The sequence below is a fragment of the Cajanus cajan genome, chromosome 4 (assembly GCF_000230855.2).
Source record: "Cajanus cajan strain Asha chromosome 4, NIPB_CcT2T_4, whole genome shotgun sequence".
NCBI classification, from domain to species: domain Eukaryota; kingdom Viridiplantae; phylum Streptophyta; class Magnoliopsida; order Fabales; family Fabaceae; genus Cajanus; species Cajanus cajan.
This window is the reverse complement of record NC_138520.1, coordinates 63,066,390-63,084,947: the sequence shown is the minus strand read 5'-3', so window position 1 is coordinate 63,084,947 and position 18,558 is coordinate 63,066,390. Positions and strand designations below refer to the sequence as shown.

General features: G+C 26.6%; 1 protein-coding gene and 1 pseudogene across 1 annotated transcript; one reads left to right on the top strand and one right to left on the bottom strand.

Moving 5' to 3' along the window:
- Nucleotides 1-1,566: 1,566 nt before the first annotated feature.
- On the top strand, nucleotides 1,567-5,532 carry LOC109789748 (uncharacterized). Its single transcript, XM_020348778.3, has 3 exons — nucleotides 1,567-2,385; nucleotides 3,080-3,793; nucleotides 5,053-5,532. Exons 1-3 carry the CDS (start codon nucleotides 1,747-1,749, stop codon nucleotides 5,275-5,277), a joined length of 1,578 nt encoding a protein of 525 aa, XP_020204367.2. The 5' UTR covers nucleotides 1,567-1,746; the 3' UTR covers nucleotides 5,278-5,532.
- Nucleotides 5,533-16,045: 10,513 nt separating this feature from the next.
- LOC145957440 (secreted RxLR effector protein 161 pseudogene) lies at nucleotides 16,046-16,743 on the bottom strand (annotated as a pseudogene).
- Between the last annotated feature and the right edge of the window lie 1,815 nt (nucleotides 16,744-18,558).

Here is an 18,558-nt window from a genome sequence, read left to right as displayed (position 1 = left end):
ATTTATCAATAATTTATTTTTAAAATATTAATACACACGATTATCTTACACAGGAATATTTTTAAGAATTTTTTTTCAACAATAGGAGTTTTACATATTTTTTCAATTTCATATCGGGATTTTTATTTATCGTAATTATGAGTGAATAAAATTTAATATTTTTAAAAATTATTAATAAATAACTATAATCTTGTGTTATAATAAAAATTATTTGTCATAAATATAAAATATAATTTGTATATTTAAACATATCTACTTATTAAAATTTCACATATAATTTATATATTCAAACATAATATTTATTTATGTGCATAATTTATTTTAAATTATATTTATATAATAAACATTTAACAAGGTGTATTGTATAAGTTAAAATACTAGTTAAAAAAAATTAAAAAAAATTCATCGAAGAAAAATTCTTAAAATATTATTAAAAAATTGAACTACTTGTATGTTTATTAAAATATTAAATGAATCATAAGTGTCGATCATTTTTAATTACTTGTATATTTATTAAAAAATTAAGTAATAATCACAAGTATTATCAACAATTGTTAGTATACAATTTCAATGCATTAAACTTTTAATTTTTTTATAAAATTTTAAAATAAATATTATTTATTTACTTAAAATAATCCTTAAGAATAAAAATAATAACTATAAATTTTAGAGGATAAGAATTTTTTAAAAAAAATATGAGGACTAAAACTGTTTATTTTATATGGATAAAATAAAAAATATATAGATAATATTCAACATTAATCATTAATGACACGCGTATGCTAAAACATTTTCATTTTAATTATAATTATAAAGTTACATTTACGGTGAATATAATGACTAAAATCTACCAATTGAAATCTTGTTTACTTGAATTGAAATAAGATAAAATCTCATATAAAATCTCCCGATTAGTTTTCCATTTTTCTATTCTAGTGTAGTAGGTAAACTTTACAATATAAACTTTAATATAGAAGACTATTATATATATAGAGGAGGGTTCAAACGACACCGGTGTAACTTTTACTAAGTGTTACACTGTTCAATAAATTTATATTAATTGTGAATTTTGAAAATCCAACCGTTAGATTGAAAGTTCATATCTCTTAGATCATATATATCAAATTTTATATTAATCTAAGATGATTTGATACTTCATTCTCATGAAACAAAATTGACGTAATATATACATTTCAAAATATACTAAAATATGAATACTTTGATTACCTTCAAGTTGTTGTTGAATTTTAACAAAATTTGACATATATGATCTAAGAGATATGAACTTTCAATCCAACGGTTGGATTTTCAAAATTCACATTTAATATAAAGTTATTGAGCGGTGTAACACTTAGTTAAAGTTACACCGGTGTCGTTTGAACCCTCTTCATATATATATATATATAGAGAGAGAGAAAACGACTTTTTGTATGTTGCTGGAATTAATTTACAAAGTTGGAGTAGATAAAAAGTAAAAAAAAATTCCAATTATATTGTATTGTGATTATAGTAAGAATATTTTAATTATATTTGGAGGGAAGGTATCATTTCTTAGGACCCATGCATATTTGTTACTTCTTTCCTTCTTCCTTGAGCAATTCCAAAATGTGGAACTAGGGAGACTTGCATTGTTCTCCATCCGTTCCATTATCATTCCTTTTGTCCTCTACATAAAACCTATCTAATCATCTTTATTGCAACATTGATTTCAGTAGTTTTTTTTTTTTTTTTTTTTTTTCTTATAACATGGATTCCAACCAAGAAGCGACAATCCCTTTGACATTTTGGGTAAACGAAGGAGAAGAAGAAGAAAAATATGTAGTTATAGAAGCAAGTGGAGACTTTGTAGATGTTCTCTTTAGTTTCCTTACCCTTCCATTGGGAACCATCATGCGGCTTGTGTCCAAGAAGAACAAACCCTTAGAGATTGGTTGCATCAACAATCTGTACCATAGTGTGGAAAAGTTTAGCACCGATGATGTTTTCTGGAATCATATGTGCAAGCAAATGTTGCTTTCTCCACGCAACCCTTTAGAAGCCTCTTGCAAGAGACTAAAAGTGAAGGTAGATGATACTGAGCCCACAAAGTATTTAATGTGTGGAAGATGTTCAAAAGGTGGTGACTTGCTGCTGAGTACTTTTGATGGGGCAAGGTGCTACTGTGGGAATTTGATGAGGATAGAAATGAAGCTGGCGGAAGAATCCAAGAAAGAGGCTTCTGGGGACAATGGTTCTTTTGTTAAAAGGGATGCCATGTTCTTGATCTTTAATGATTTGAGAGTGCTACAAAGCTCCCCAGGTAACACCATTCAACAACTAAGGCAACTTGGATACAAAGACATCAATAAGATAACAAAAAAGACTTTAAACGTTGGCAAGGACGAGGTAATAATATTTGCTTTGTATTCACTTAGTATGCAATTGCATTTAATCATTTAATTAAAAAGAATACTGCACCAATAAAACTCTTGAGATACTCTTGAAATGAGTACTTATGTTAATTCAACTTTACAAATTTGTCTTTCATGTATATATTTCGTTTGTCTTATTTTTATTTAATGTGAGATTTAAATTTATTTTAATGTATTTCTTACATCCAACACTATTAAATTTTATATATAAATAAATGATGGATAATTTTTTTAGTAGATTTAGAATAATTCTAATATTATTTTAAAATTTAATTTGAATTTAATTTAACTATACAAAATTTTCTTGTAAGATGAAGATTCCTCCACTTATATAATTTTTATTTGTTTTTACCTTTAATGAATGTGATATTAATTTCTTTTAATACATATATTACCTTATTTTATCACATATGTGTTGGGTCGGTTGGGACGAGTAGTTGTGAGTTTTCTCCAATAAAAAACGTTTTTGTGACTTGCACTTACCACTAAAGTATGTAGTTGATAAACCTTCCTAGACTTCAGTTAATTAGCTATGTTAAGTTGCGGATGCTCAATATCATTCCTTCACAGCAATATTTTGATAATGGCAACTTTTTTTTTTAATGAATTATAACTTTACGAGCTTAAAATTTGCTTCTTCTTCTTCTTCTTTTTTTTTTTCTTTCCAGATATTTAGCACATTAGAGCAAGCATTAACCTCCAAATCTCTTCTATGTGATGCACTCTTGACAAAAAGAGGACCTAAGCCAATGATGTACTCACCAGATACTGACCCAAGTCAACATATGAGTTTTATAAAACTTAAGATAACAATGAGAAAATCAGAGAACAAGATTTTGTTCGTTGAAGCAGAGGGAGATTTTGTAGATTTTCTATTCAGTTTCCTCTCAATACCTCTTGGATCTATTCTGAATCTTATGAATGGCAAATCATCCTTAGGAAACATTGATAACTTGTACACAAGTGTGAAGAATCTCAATCCATCTTGGTTCATAGGGTCATCAAAGAATTCTTTATTGAATCCAGGGGTAGCTAATAAATTTGGTTGTGTAAGCCAGCCAATGCTTGTTCCAGAAGAAGACACTCCTAGATATTGGTATGGCAGTGTAGTAGGGAAAGCTAATATCAGACGTAATATGATTTCAAAGAATAAAGATATGGTTGAAGATCCAGTAGCTCTGAAACTTTTTGATCCAAGATCTTCTGATGGAGCTAGAGAATCTCCCGTGGGATTTACGAAGAGGCCATTCCTATTTGTTGTGAGTGATGATTTGCAAGTGAAACCAATGACAACTACTTCTAGCATTTTGTATGTGCAAGAGTTGAATGTGCCATTGGATGATTTTGAGGAGCATTTGGTGGAAATTAAGAACTCAAGGGAGGTGATATTCACAATTCACTCTTTTGACTACTACTTGGAATGTGTTTGGTAACACATTGATTTACATTTAACATGATTTTTTGAATAAGATCTTGCTAACAAGTGTCCTTATGGCATTGGTTAATTAAGAAATTATAATATTGAATATTTTTTTTGTTAAAAATTACACGAAAAAAAACATGCAAATATATCTTTCAATAAAGACTTTCAACTTTTAACTTCTTAATTAGTGCCATAAATAAATTAATTAGCATTTTTCTTTAGAATTAACATGAAAATATTTTTATGTTAATTTTAACATATTTTTGGTCTTTTATGAACCTAGATTTGTAACATGTAACATGTTACTAATCATCCTCCTTTCTTCACGTTGTTATAATAAAATTGATTCATATCAATAGGTTTAGTGTGTGTTTACACTTTTATGTGCTTATACTTTTATGTGCTTATACTTTTATAGACACAAGTACCTATCATAAGTGATTTTATAGTAAAAATATAGATATTTTATTATTATTATTATTATTAAGTCAAATTGATTTTATCTCTAAACCTAAATAACTATGTAATAAAAAGAAACTTATGCATTAGATTAAAAAAAATATATACGCCCAAATAATTTACATCAAACTTGTTTTTAAAATAAAAATATTTAAATATAAACTACTTTATGTCAAATTAATTTTGTAAATGTTCTTTTTATAAAGTAGATTTAAGTCTAACACAATATTTTAAAATTGACTTGTAAGATGATAATTGTTCTCAATTTATAAAACTTTTTATTTGCTTTATCTTTAATCGATGTACCTAAATATTTTCAAATATTCTTCAACCATACATATATTAACATTTGTCTTAATTTGGTAAAAAAAAAAAAATATAGCTATAGCAAACACATTATAAGGAAATTATCATATAGTGACACACACTGTATAATGACACAATACTTGTCACTAAAAATTACTTTTATCCACATAATAGATACAATATATGATAGTATATTGTTAAAAATTATAGATATATAAATTATAGTAGCACATAAAATATGTTATTAAATCTCATTCAAAATTAATACTAAAATTATTTGTAACTATATATCAAATAGATATATATTTATATATATTACATCTATAGTGATAATTTTTATATTTACCTGTTATGTAACATTTATTATGGTATTGTTAAATTTTTCTTCCATGTTACCCTCTAAGACTCTCCTTTTCAATTTAGAAGTGACGTTCATTATGTTTCTTTGGACAGGCACTGAACCTATTTTGGGCTTCTTTGACATCCAAAGTTGCTTTGACCCATAGCTTATTCCACCTGGTGAAGAAAAGGGAATGCGAAATGTGTATTCTGGGATGTATTAGATGGAAGAAAGATAGATATGGAAACAAAGGAAGAGATGGGAAGAAAAAGGAAAAAGAAGAAGAAAAAATTGAGAAATGTAATAGTAAAGAAAAAGAAGAAGAAAAACTCGAGTAATGTAATAGTAAAGAAAATGAAGAAAAACAATAGAGAAATGTAATAGTAAAGAAAAAGAAAACAAGGGAAAAAATATATAAAAGAAAAATGAGTGTATTTAATAATCACTCCTTGAGAAGAAAAAAATAACAACCTAGGATATTCTTTTTATATATAACATGTTTGAATGTTCTCTGTATTACTTATCCAACAATGTGCATGTACATGTATTTACTTGACACTTAATCAATCAATGTCATTTAGTTGTTAATATTACGAGCAATTGTCTTGAAAATTCATATTAATGACTTATTTTATTTTTTATTTTTGCCGTTTATTTTCTTTAATTCAAATGTTGTTTCTCACCATCTAAATTTAATAAAAAAAATAAAAATAAAAATAAAAAATAAAATTTTTCACTACTGATTTTTTAAATAAATATTTTTAAAAAAATATTAATCAAAATAAAAAATCTTAGTATATGCATGGGTATAATATTTTTTTGAGTATTTTTTTTTATAACACGTTTTATTATTTTTTATTATAATAACAATTTATGATTATATGAGAATTTTTATAATATTATATACTAATATTTTATATTATTGATATATTTGTCATATTTTGTAATATTTTTTATTTTCTTAAAATTATATTATTAGTCTATTATTTATTTTTTTTACTTTTTTTATTAATAATGTTTGTATTCATTATTAGTGTTATTTTTATTTACTTTATATTTGCTTCCAACATTATAATATATATATATATATATAGTTTTTTTATAAATATTAATAAAAAATTTATTACTATTTTAAAGTTATTTAATGATATTTTAGATATTTATTATAATATTATTTTACTGTTAATAAGAGATGATTATATTTTATTTTTTAATTTAGACCAAAAATATTACAAATGTATAAATAAAAAAAATCTTCACTTAGTTCATACATATGTGAATAAATAATCTATACTAATATATAAAGGAGATTCTCTTTTCAGTAACCACCTTCATCTCTATTTTTTTTACTATTATACCCTTTTATTTTAAAAATATTTTTTAATCAAATTTAAGAATAAATTAATCATAATATTAATTAGATTAATATATTTTTATTATTTTATTTTAAGTTTAATTTTAATAGAAGCACGAAGTGCCTCAACTCTACTAGTATTTATAACATAAATATTGTTTCTACACTTCCCTTTTTATATAAATTTATTTAAACATTATATCAAACATATTTTTATTAGTTAACTCACTACAAGAGATGTTATATATAGTAACATACAAAAAGTGTTACCATAAATATAATATATGTAAGTATAAATCTATTTAAAATATAGTTATATACAACTTTAGTATTGATTATGAATGAGATTTAGCATATATTAGGTATCACTATAATCAATACATACACTTTAATAATATACAAATACAAATTATATTTATAGTGTAGATAAAAATGATTTTTAGTAATAAATATTATGTTACTATAAAATGTGTCATTATATAAAAAAATTAATAACTATTATATTACATATTTATTACTCATTGTTAGTAATTTCACATCATAATGATGTGAAAGACATAAACACCTCATTTTTATTTTTGATTTCAATGTGATACTTTATGATTATATTATTTTTACTTTAATTTTCTAAGTTATTTTCATTAGTTAACTTCTTTCTTATGTTAAATATTTTATTAGTAGTGTTAATTTTGATTAAGGGTGAAAAAGTGAGTTAACTTACTTAAAGTAGAATAAGATGGGTTAATTCACTAAACAAATAGATTGAAAAATGTAATTCACTTCACTTAATTAGTGAATTGGCAGACTGCTAATGAGTTAGTGGGTTAAAAATAATAAATTGACAAATTAATTTTTCTTTAATTCACTTAAAAATTTTAAAACAAAAAATCTCAATTAAAATATTTTAATAGAGTTAAACCTATGATTTTATTATTATTTATTAAAATTGATTATACAGATTATATTTTTATACAAAGGTTCCAAAATTATATATATATATATATATATATATATATATATATATATTAATAAAAGACACCGTACATAAAAAATATATAGAAAATATTGGATCTCCCCAGTCCGAAAAAATAAGATTGCCCAATCTAATGAATTTGAACAGTTGATTAAATTAAATGATACGGATCTTATCACGTGTCATATATTTTTGTTTTACTTTTTCACTTCCTCCATTCTTTTAGTCTTCACACTTTCAAAGATTTATCTTCTTTTTTTTCACTTTAATCTCACGATACATTGAAATTTAGTTTTTTATACTACTATACTAAAATATTAATAAAAAAGTATTGAATATTTTATTAAATATTAATAATTTTAAAATAAATATGAAATAATTTATAAATATCAATATAATTGGAAACTAAGGAGTTTTACACAAATACAAAATCAAAAGAGTGAGTTATATTTAAAACATTTAAATATATTTTTAATATAACGATCTGTCAGGTCTCACATAATTTATAGTGTTAGTGAATTATGTATGGAGAACACAGTTCATACCAGACATCATGTATAAAACATAATATTCACAACTAATCGTTATAAACATAATGAGATTCTACAACTACTAATCCCGAATACATGTACAACTACGAGTGTAATAAAATATCATATTCAAAATATCTAGTAGCTAGCAACAAAACAAAATATCCATCCTTTGGTTGAGTCACAACCAAGGTCCACTCACCCACCTCAACATTGTCTACTCATGGTCTGCTTGCATACCAAGGTATAGTCATTGCAATCTCAACCACAAGGGAAAAACAGCCAGGGTGAGCTCACAACAATAAACATCATAAACAACATCAACGCATATACAACACAAACAACAATAGAACATCATAAACAACATCAACGCATATACAACTAGGAAATCTCCAATAAATGAGGTTGAGCAATTTGGATGACATAAATCCTATCAAATCTAACGTTTAACCTATCTTAACTAGGTCGGGTATAGGGCATTGTTAGGAACTCCATAGAGAACTAAGTATAGACAACAATAGGCGATTACTCAGGTGTACCACTCAAACTTGAAGGTCCAGCACTACTGTTAGGGCAGAAAGGTTTGGGTGTGGGAATACCACGGCCTTGACTTGCATCACCAATTCACATATAGAGTTATCCCACCCACTACCATCCAAGTACTACGCACCCTCCAATATCTAGTCAAAGACTACATCTCTAACTAGATACCTTACTCAATTTGGTCATTCAACCATGACATGGATCAACTATTTTTATATCATCCGCATAATTCTAAGGGATTCAACTTTAGAAAACAACTTTCAACTTATCACTTTAGCACTATGTATCTCAACTTAAAATATATATCTTAACCATATATCCTCAACTTAACAACTTTACAACAATAGTCAGCATAACAACAACTTAAATAACTACTTGAACAACTATAAGCATCATTCATTTCTACTTCAACAACTTTTAAACAAATAACAACTTTGAGCAACTTGCAACTATAGGCAACTTAGCCACTTTAATCAACTAAATATCAACTATACAATGATAAGCAACTTTAATACACAACACTATAACATCATCAACATTACTCAACTAAGAAGGATCAACATATTCTCCATCAGGAAACCTGTGCCCAGCATGGACAAGCCCGCGCCCAACGCCAGGGAAACAGGGCATTCCCTGGCGCCTACATGCCTGACACAACCCAAGTCAGGGACTGCGCTAGTAGTCATATGCCCAACGCACTACAACCCGCACCCAGCACCGATAAGTCAGACTCATCCTCAACAAGGCGCCCGACAAAATTAGAACTTTGCCCAGCGCATTTCGGACTTGAGACTTTCTGCAAGGTTATGCCCGGCGCATTCCTCTTCGCGGTCGACGTGACCTCAACAGAGGACTCCCTTCGTCCTCTATTGATACCGTGCCTAGTGTGTCTCATTCCACACTCGACACCCTTCAACTAGAGCCTCAAACCTAGGTTCACGTCCGACGCAACCACACTCGCGCCCAGCAAGAACAAGAGATTGACTCTCTATCGAAGGTTCGCCCGACACCATGAACACGCGCCCAGAGCATGCTCAAAAACTAGCACAAACCCAACTTTCATTTTTCTCAAAAACTTGAAACTCAAAAGATTCCCAAGCAAAGAACTAACAATAATCCAACATTTAACAACACATTCATCAACTAAACAGCAAAAATATTAACATGCAATCATCAATTTGTCTACACCATGAAAACTCAAACAACACCAAAAACCCAAGTCTCCATTTCAGCTCACCTTAACTTGGATTCTCACTCAACCCTCAACCAACCCCAAAGAAAATCAAGGTAAGGAACTCCCCTAACCTGATTGAAGTTCCACGAAAGTTGAGAATGCACGGAGAAGAGAGGAGAAAAATAGTACAACGAATACTGACTCCAGGGCCAAGCTTGTCCTTCCTCCACTATTCCTCAACACCCAAAATAGTTTCTTAGAACCCACACCTTAGCCTTGAGAAAGAAAACAACAGTGAAGAAGCTTTTAGAAGTGAGAATGAAAAAGGGAAGAAAAGAAATGGTTCCACGGGGTCTCACATTTAATCTCTTAAAAATTAAATAGTTTTAATTTTGGTTCTTTTAAAAAATTTTCTTTATTTTTCATCCTCTAAAATTGAAATTATTATTTTTAATCTCTATTTTTTTTTTTTTGTGTGTTTTCAACTACCTTTTGTTTATTAAAAGATTATGTAACCATTCTAAGTGTTTCTCATAACTGTCAGTGATATCATATTATCATATCAATATTTGACACCTCTAAAATATACATCTTTAAATCAACCTCTATATAAAACACAAGCAATTATCTTATACATATTTAGGGGAATTTTTCGACAAAAGTGTTTTGAGACATTTTTTTAGCTTAATATTTAATGTAGTTTTTATTTATCGTAATTATTTATAAACTAAATTTTAATATTTTTAAAATAAATTATCAATATAAAAAATAATATTATTTTATAATAAAATATTTATCATAAATCTAAAATATAATTTATATATTTATATATATACTTAAATATATTTTTAGTCTTTCAAATTTAAGATAAATTTATTTTTATCTCTCAAACTTAAAAGTATTATTTTTACTAAGCCTATATATATATATATATAAATATATATATATATATATATATATTCAAATTTTAAATATAATTTATATATTCAAACAAGGTATTTATTTATATATAATTTATATTAAATTTTAATTATGTATAATAAATATTTAATCTATATATTTTTCGGGACTAAAATACTATTAACTATTGTTTATCTATCTTAAAATGTCGTTAAGATCATAAGTAGTAACGTTAAATTTTAGAAATGTGAAAATAAAGAAGAAAAACTTTACAAAGATCAATATCAAAATTTATTCATTTCATAATAATCAAGAATAATATTTTTAATTTTTAGGAGGATAAAAATAAAAGAAAAAAATTTATAGGATAGAAATCAAAATTTATTATTTTATAAAGATTAAAAATATATTTAAACTTATTTAATAATTTCACAATCATAAACATAAAATAAATTATAAGAAAACAATGTTATTTACCTATTGACTAGTATTATCCACTGCATAAATTAAATATTTATTATATAACTAAAATTTTGAATAAATTATGTATATAAATAGGCATTATATCTAAATATATAAATTATATTTAAAATTTAAATAAATAAATATTTTAAATTTATAATAAATAATTTATATTATAGTAAAAAAATTATTTTTATTTATTAAAAATTTATTTAAAATATTAAAATGTAATTAATAAACAACTATAAAAAAATAGAATTATATATGAATTTAAAAAATCTCTAACGTTATACTATTTACCTCTTAACGTTATTTGCCTATGGACTTATTAAAAATATTTGTTTTAAAAAAATAATGGAATATGACTCTTGACAATTGTGAAGAACAAAAGGCTGCAGGAAATGTGAAGAAAGAAGAAAAAAAAGAGACGCGTGACAAGATCTGTACCATCCTATTTTAATTAATTACATAAATGATATCTTTAAAAATTTATCACATATCACAAAATTTCATATTAGTATAAAAAATTGACAAAATGATCAATTTAATATAATACATACACTTTGTGAACTAAAATATAACTTTAAACACAGAGAATCAATATGAAATCAGAAATTAAAATGAAAAGGAAAACTTAATTTTAACCAATATTTTTTTAATATACAATAACATTAACAAGTTTATAACCTAAAACATTATACAATAACCAAACTTTATTATTAAAATGATTAGAGTAAATTAATTAAAAGATTATGTAATATTCTTTTATAAAAATAAATAGATAGGTATATTATACTCATTTATTTCAAATGCATCAATATATTGATCACATATGTTACATTCATTGATAAGAAAATTTACCTCAAAATTAAGTGTGATGTCATTTACATATAAAATATTAATTAAACCATTTTTTTTGTTATTAGGAAAAACTACTTTATACTATGTACAATCTATGATTTTTAATGAGTATCTAAATGTTATTTAAGATTTAAGAACTTTATATCTTAAAAATAAAAATTGATGTAAAAAATATTTATTTTTTTTAATGAAAAAGTTTAACTTGAATTCCTCATTCATATTCTTTATGTGAAATTCATAATAGATTTTATATTTTATATTTTTATTTAAAATAGTTAGGTGTGAATAATAAAATATTTTTTTTATTGATAAGAACTAATTCTTGACAGTTTTTTAATAAAAACGATTCTTATACTATATCATTCATATCAACAGATTTCATTGATATAATTTACAAGAATCAATTCTTATACATATTTAAGAATACATTAAAGAACTCTAATTGAAGATGACTTGATATTTAAAAATAAAATAAAATATATAAAATTTATTATTAATTATAAATAATTAACTTAACTATTTTATTTGACCAAGATTTCTCGTCATAACTCTTAACCAATTTAAGCAAGCCTTTTAGTACAAATAATAAAAGATGAAATATTTTATTTACAGTGTCTTTGGATGTGTTTTGGAAACGAATAAATAAGTTTATGTTTCAAAATAGTGTTTCACTACCTACAGAATTAAAATTTCACATTCTTGCAAGTGAACTATCTATCAAGACAAGTTGCTTGTGTATTGAGGACAAGTCCATTACTGATAGAATAGTTGCATAACCCATGCTTTTGAGGTGGGAACCCCCTCCTCCTGGTGTGATGAAATTAAATTGTGATATCTCAAACAGCAATGAAGGTGGCTATAGGAGATGTTTTTTGTAATTATTTTGGTGGTGTTATATTTTCTTTTACTACAAATATTGGCTACTGTTCGGTGTCATTCGTTGAGTTATATGGATAATTCATATTGGTATAACTATTGCTTGGAATAAAATGTTTAGAAACTTTATGGCAGAGTCAGATTCATGTGTTGTGGTGACTTTATTGAAGGAAGGATGTGCTGTAGCGACATGCTATAGTCTCTACACTTAGTGAAATCGCACTACTACTAGTGAATTAAGAGAAATATTAAGTTGGATAACTCATACATACAGATATAGATAAGAATAAAAATAACTAAGGGGGGTGTATTGGTTTAGGATTTCGTAGGATTTTAAAAGACTTTTTTTGAGTAAAAAAATTCATTGGTATTCAATCAGGATTTTATGTCACTTAAAAACAATCAGTGGTATTCAATCTAGATTTTCAAGATTTTTTAAAGAGTCCATTAAAATCCATTGGTATTCATTTGAGATTTTTTACAACTTAAAAACAATCCATTGGTATTCAAAAATATAAGGATTTTAAAGGATTGTTGTGTGAGACGGATTTTGAAGGACTTTCTAGTGTTATCTATAAATACCAAATTCACAAAACAATCCCATCCAAACCCATTGGATTTTGAAGGATTGTTTGAAGTGACTTATCAAGTGTTTCAAGAATTTTCAAGTGAGTTTTTCATCTTTTTTTTTTTCTATGCTCCTGTCTTCTCCATTTTTTCTCTGTTAATAATACTGCACTATTGTTCATTGCTCATATATAATATTGTAGTACTGTTCATATCCCATTCCCCTATTTTGTGAAACTTTGATATGTAAATGATAGTGTCATTGACTTGCTCTATTTTTCTGTTCGTTTTCTTTAATTGACTTGCTTTATTTTATTCTATGTAGTTGAATTTGTTTCTTTATATAACACAAAAAAAATGCTTGAAATTTCAACTTTTAAGTGATAATATTTTTATAACACACGTCAAGAAAAGGAAAAAGGTGAAAGATGAAATTGATATCATAATCTCTACAATATATATATATATATATATATATATATATATAAGATGAATTTGAGTTAGAGTTTATATATATATATAAGATGAATTTGAGTTAGAGTTTCTGTGAGTAGAATCAGATAAAATGGATCTTTAATTTTTTAGTTGGGGGGAAGAATCCTCTCAGCTTAAAAATTGCGATCTCTCTTCTTCTCTTGAGTTTGTTACTAATTTTATCCCTCCTCCTTTTATGACTCAACAATTATTTTATTTTTTTACTATGAATTTTTCTTTTTATTTTTATATTGTGAAATTAGGATTTTTTTATATTTTAAAAAAGAAAATTAACATAAGACATTGCAGTATCTAATTTTTTAGGATTTAGGATTTATGCCTTCATTAGCTTATTTTTTAAAAAAAGAAATATTGTTAAAATATTTGTTAGAATAATTTATATTTATAAATATCGTTAAAAATTATCATATAATATATAACTAAAATAATATTTTTTGGTGGATTGTGGATTTCCTAATCGACGCCAATTTTTAGCTCTATTTCGAGGTGTAAGATATCATCTACAAGATTTTGCAGGTCAGGGTAATGACCTTGAAAATGAGAAAGAATTGTTCAATCTTCGTCATGCATCTTTAAGGAATGTGATCGAAAGAATATTTAGTATTTTTAAATCATGTTTCACAATTTTGAAGTCAACACCTCTATTTTTATTTAAGACACAAGTAGAACTTGTGTTAGTATGTGCAGCACTACATAACTTTCTAAGTAAAGAATGTCGTTCTGATGAATTTCCAATTGAAGCGGTGGATGAACCTTCATCTTCAAGACTTCAACGTTACCGGTTAATGAAGATCATACTTTTGAGCCTATTATTCAAACCCAGGAGCAAGAGCGAGAAGACGCTAATGCTTGGAGGACTAGTATAGCTATGGATATGTGGGTGAATGTTATTTAAGAGGATAGGATATTATGAAAAATTATTATTATTATTATGTATCTAAACATTATTATTTTATTATTATTTTTGTCTTTGACTCTTTTTAAATTTGAATGTATGAAATTTTTTTTGAAATCTTATCAAATATCAAAAATCCACGAAAATTCTACAAAATTCACAAAATTCCACAGAATCCATTAAAATCCTGATTTAAAAGTCTTGCAGAATCCATTAAAATCCTAATTTTAAGTCTTGTAGAATCCTGCAAAATCTTAAAAATCATGAAAATCCTGCAAAGTCTTTTAAAATTCACAGAATTTTTTTTAACTAAAAAAGTCCTTTAAAATCCTAATCCAATACACCCCCTTAGTTTCTTAAATACAAAATAGAACTTCATATATGTACAGTCATCCCAAAAATAATATTCCCTAGTACCGGTCAAGCACAGACAAAACCGTTACCCAAAATGGTAACTCTAACACGAGGATCAAATTCCCTGTCTCGCAGCGGTCACCTCAACTCCAAGCTATCCCTGACCTGTTATATTTATATATTTATTTATATAATTATTCTCTATTTTATTATTATTATTATGGATTAACATTAATTAATAAATTATATTTATATGTTAATATCAATTATATTGCACATTATTATTAATTTATGGGTAATGCATATTGGGCTTCTGATGAATGGTCCATGATGGGTTGGACTATTTAGTAGCCCGTTGAGAGGTCTCTGGTCTCTACTGGTATGGATATAGAACTGATACCCCATTAGTCAGTTTATATATATGATCAAATACATTTTGTCTTCTACCTTTTCATCTCCTACCAGGAAGAGAGCAGTCTTGAACAACGTGAGAGAAGACTGCTCTCTTCCTGGTAGGAGATGAAAAGGTAGAAGACAAAATGTATTTGATCATATATATAAACTGACTAATGGGGTATCAGTTCTATATCCATACCAGTAGAGACCAGGGACCTCTCAACGGGCTACTAAATAGTCCAACCCATCATGGACCATTCATCAGAAGCCCAATATGCATTACCCATAAATTAATAATAATGTGCAATATAATTGATATTAACATATAAATATAATTTATTAATTAATGTTAATCCATAATAATAATAATAAAATAGAGAATAATTATATAAATAAATATATAAATATAACATTCTCCCACTTGGATAACATTAATCAATAAATTAAATATATCAATTATAACACAAGTACATATATCAATTAACAATATAAGAAATATAAACATGAACCACAAAGATAGTTTCCGATAGGGATACATACCTTATGCTTATATTTCATAAATAATGGATAATGAGAAACATAATAAAATATGTGATCCCAAAAATGGTCCAAGCAATTTTATATGCTAAAAGAGATGTAATGAAAATGACATCATTGATAAATTTACATCTCATGAAAACCATAATAATAAAAGTGTAAATTTCAGACTCCCACTAATCCAATACATCAAAAAAGCTTAACCACACCCATATGAGCTACATGATTTTGAAAAATTCCAATAGCTAAGCCTTTAGTCATTGGATCTGCTAACATATTTTCTGTAGCAATATGCTCAATTCGAGTCTGAAAATCCAAAACTTTCTCTCTAACAAATAGAAATTTTATATCAAAATGCTTTGAGCGAGTAGAACTTCTATTGTTTTGAGAGAAATGCACAGCAGCAGTATTGTCGCAATATATCACAAGTGGCCTAGAAATACTTTCAACAATATGAAAGCCATAAATCAAATTTTTAAGCCACACAGCTTGACAGGTAGCCTCATAGCGACATACTTTGTCTCAATGGTAGAAGTAGCTATAAGAGTCTGTTTAACACTCTTCCAAGAAATAGCTTCTCCTGCCATCATAAAAACAAAGCCTGAAGTAGATTTTCGATCGTCAGGGCAACCAGCAAAATCAGAATCAGAATAACCAATGACCTGAAGTTGATCAGACTTCTTATAGGTCAACATATGATCCTTAGTTCCCTGCAAATATCGAAAGACCTTTTTAACGGCTTTCCAATGACCCAAACCGGGGTCGCTCAAGTATTTCCCTAAAGCATTAACAGCAAAAATATTATCGGGACAAATACAAACTTGAGCATACATCAAACTACTAACAGCGGAAGCATATGGAACCTTTTTCCATTTCAACTCTATCATTATCATTTTGAGGACATTGAGATTTAGAGAGTTTGTCACCTTTTTTTTTATTTTATTTTATTTTTTTAACAGGTGCAGCACGTGAGAAAAAAAAAATTTCATGTTAAACTATTTGAGGACTTTATCAATATACCCTCTCTGAGACAATCCAAGAATGCCACGTGACCGATCATGGAAAATCTAAATGTCTATAACAACAGAGACATCACCAAGGTCCTTCATATAAAAGTGGCTATTTAACATAAATTTTGTCTCAGTCAAAAGTTTAACACTACTACTAGCAAGAAGAATATCATCAATATAAAAGACAAGAATGATGAAATGATTCTCACTAGTCTTCAATTAAATGCACTAATATGAGGCATTTTCCTTGAAGTCAAAACAAGTGAACACCTGATCAAATTTCAAATACCATTATATTTGGTCTTCTCAAGAAGAGACAAATACTAACCCTTTTGAATTTTGTCAAAAGTCTTAAATTTCTCACCAACTAATCTCAAAAAATCCTTAGCCTTATCATTTTCTAGAATGTTCTGTCGAATAGACTTCTCCATGGTGTATTTCATCACCATCAGACACACCCTATTTGAGTGTTCCCATTTCTCATGAGAAGTTCTTTAGACAATAGTGGACTTAAGAGTAAGAGTTAGAGACTCTTTCTCTCTTAAGAAAAAGTCCATATTAGTAATTGTCATATATAAGTCCAGAGATTCATTTTGGTCCTCAAAATTTGTCCCATTCAATATTTTGACCAAAGTCAATTGCATAGGCAAAGAAGCTGGTATCCAAACAACAAAGAAACATTTAATATGCACAATCATTATGCAATAAAAAAATAAATGTTTCTGAATACACAGCCAAACCTACCTATAATATAAAATTTCTCATTCATTATGATCCCGCCTAAGGGTCCCAAATCATAACAAATAAGAAATACAAAATAAGAAATACAAAATACAACGCATAACTTATGTCAGAAAAAAATCTAATACCGATAGGGTACTTGACAAATAATTGACATAAGATAAAATAAAAAAAATATATTGTATCATAATACCGAAATACATTAACAACAAAATACTGATAGGGCACAATTATTGTTAATGTAATATAAAATTAATTAGAGAAATAATTAAATTATTTCATTCACACAAATTTCATATAATTGTACCCACGATAAGTGAGCTCACAATCATATAAAATTATATTACTCATGCTTAACAAGACATAATAAAATTATATTATGCATGAACAACATATGAAATAAATTCAAAACAAACAACTATTAATACAATTAAGGGTCAATTTTTTTTTTTTTAACTCAAGTATATATATATGCTACCAGGGAGAGTACAACATACTTACATGTCACTGAGATAACAATAAACATATATATAAAAAATTTTCAGACCCAAATCCCAAGAGTACAATATTTAAAATTAAGATAAAATTAAGTTTTATTGTTGGAATAATTAAAAAAATAGTTATAGGTAAAAAATATACCTAATATCATAAAATTAATTATTTAAATTTAAAATAAAAGGGTAAGCTAGAGTTCAAAACCAATTATACAAGTATAGAACAATAATCTATACTATACAATTATCCAACTATCAGTCATATTCATAGAGTCACACCACACACACTATATCCAATACTACTCATGCATAAAATACAATCCACCAATCATGAAGTCAAACACCACACTTCATCATATTAATAATCATGCAATAAATGCATCTCATGACAAATATCAATGTATATCAATCATCTAATGCGTCGTCACGCATACACCTAGGAGATCTCCCTAACAAC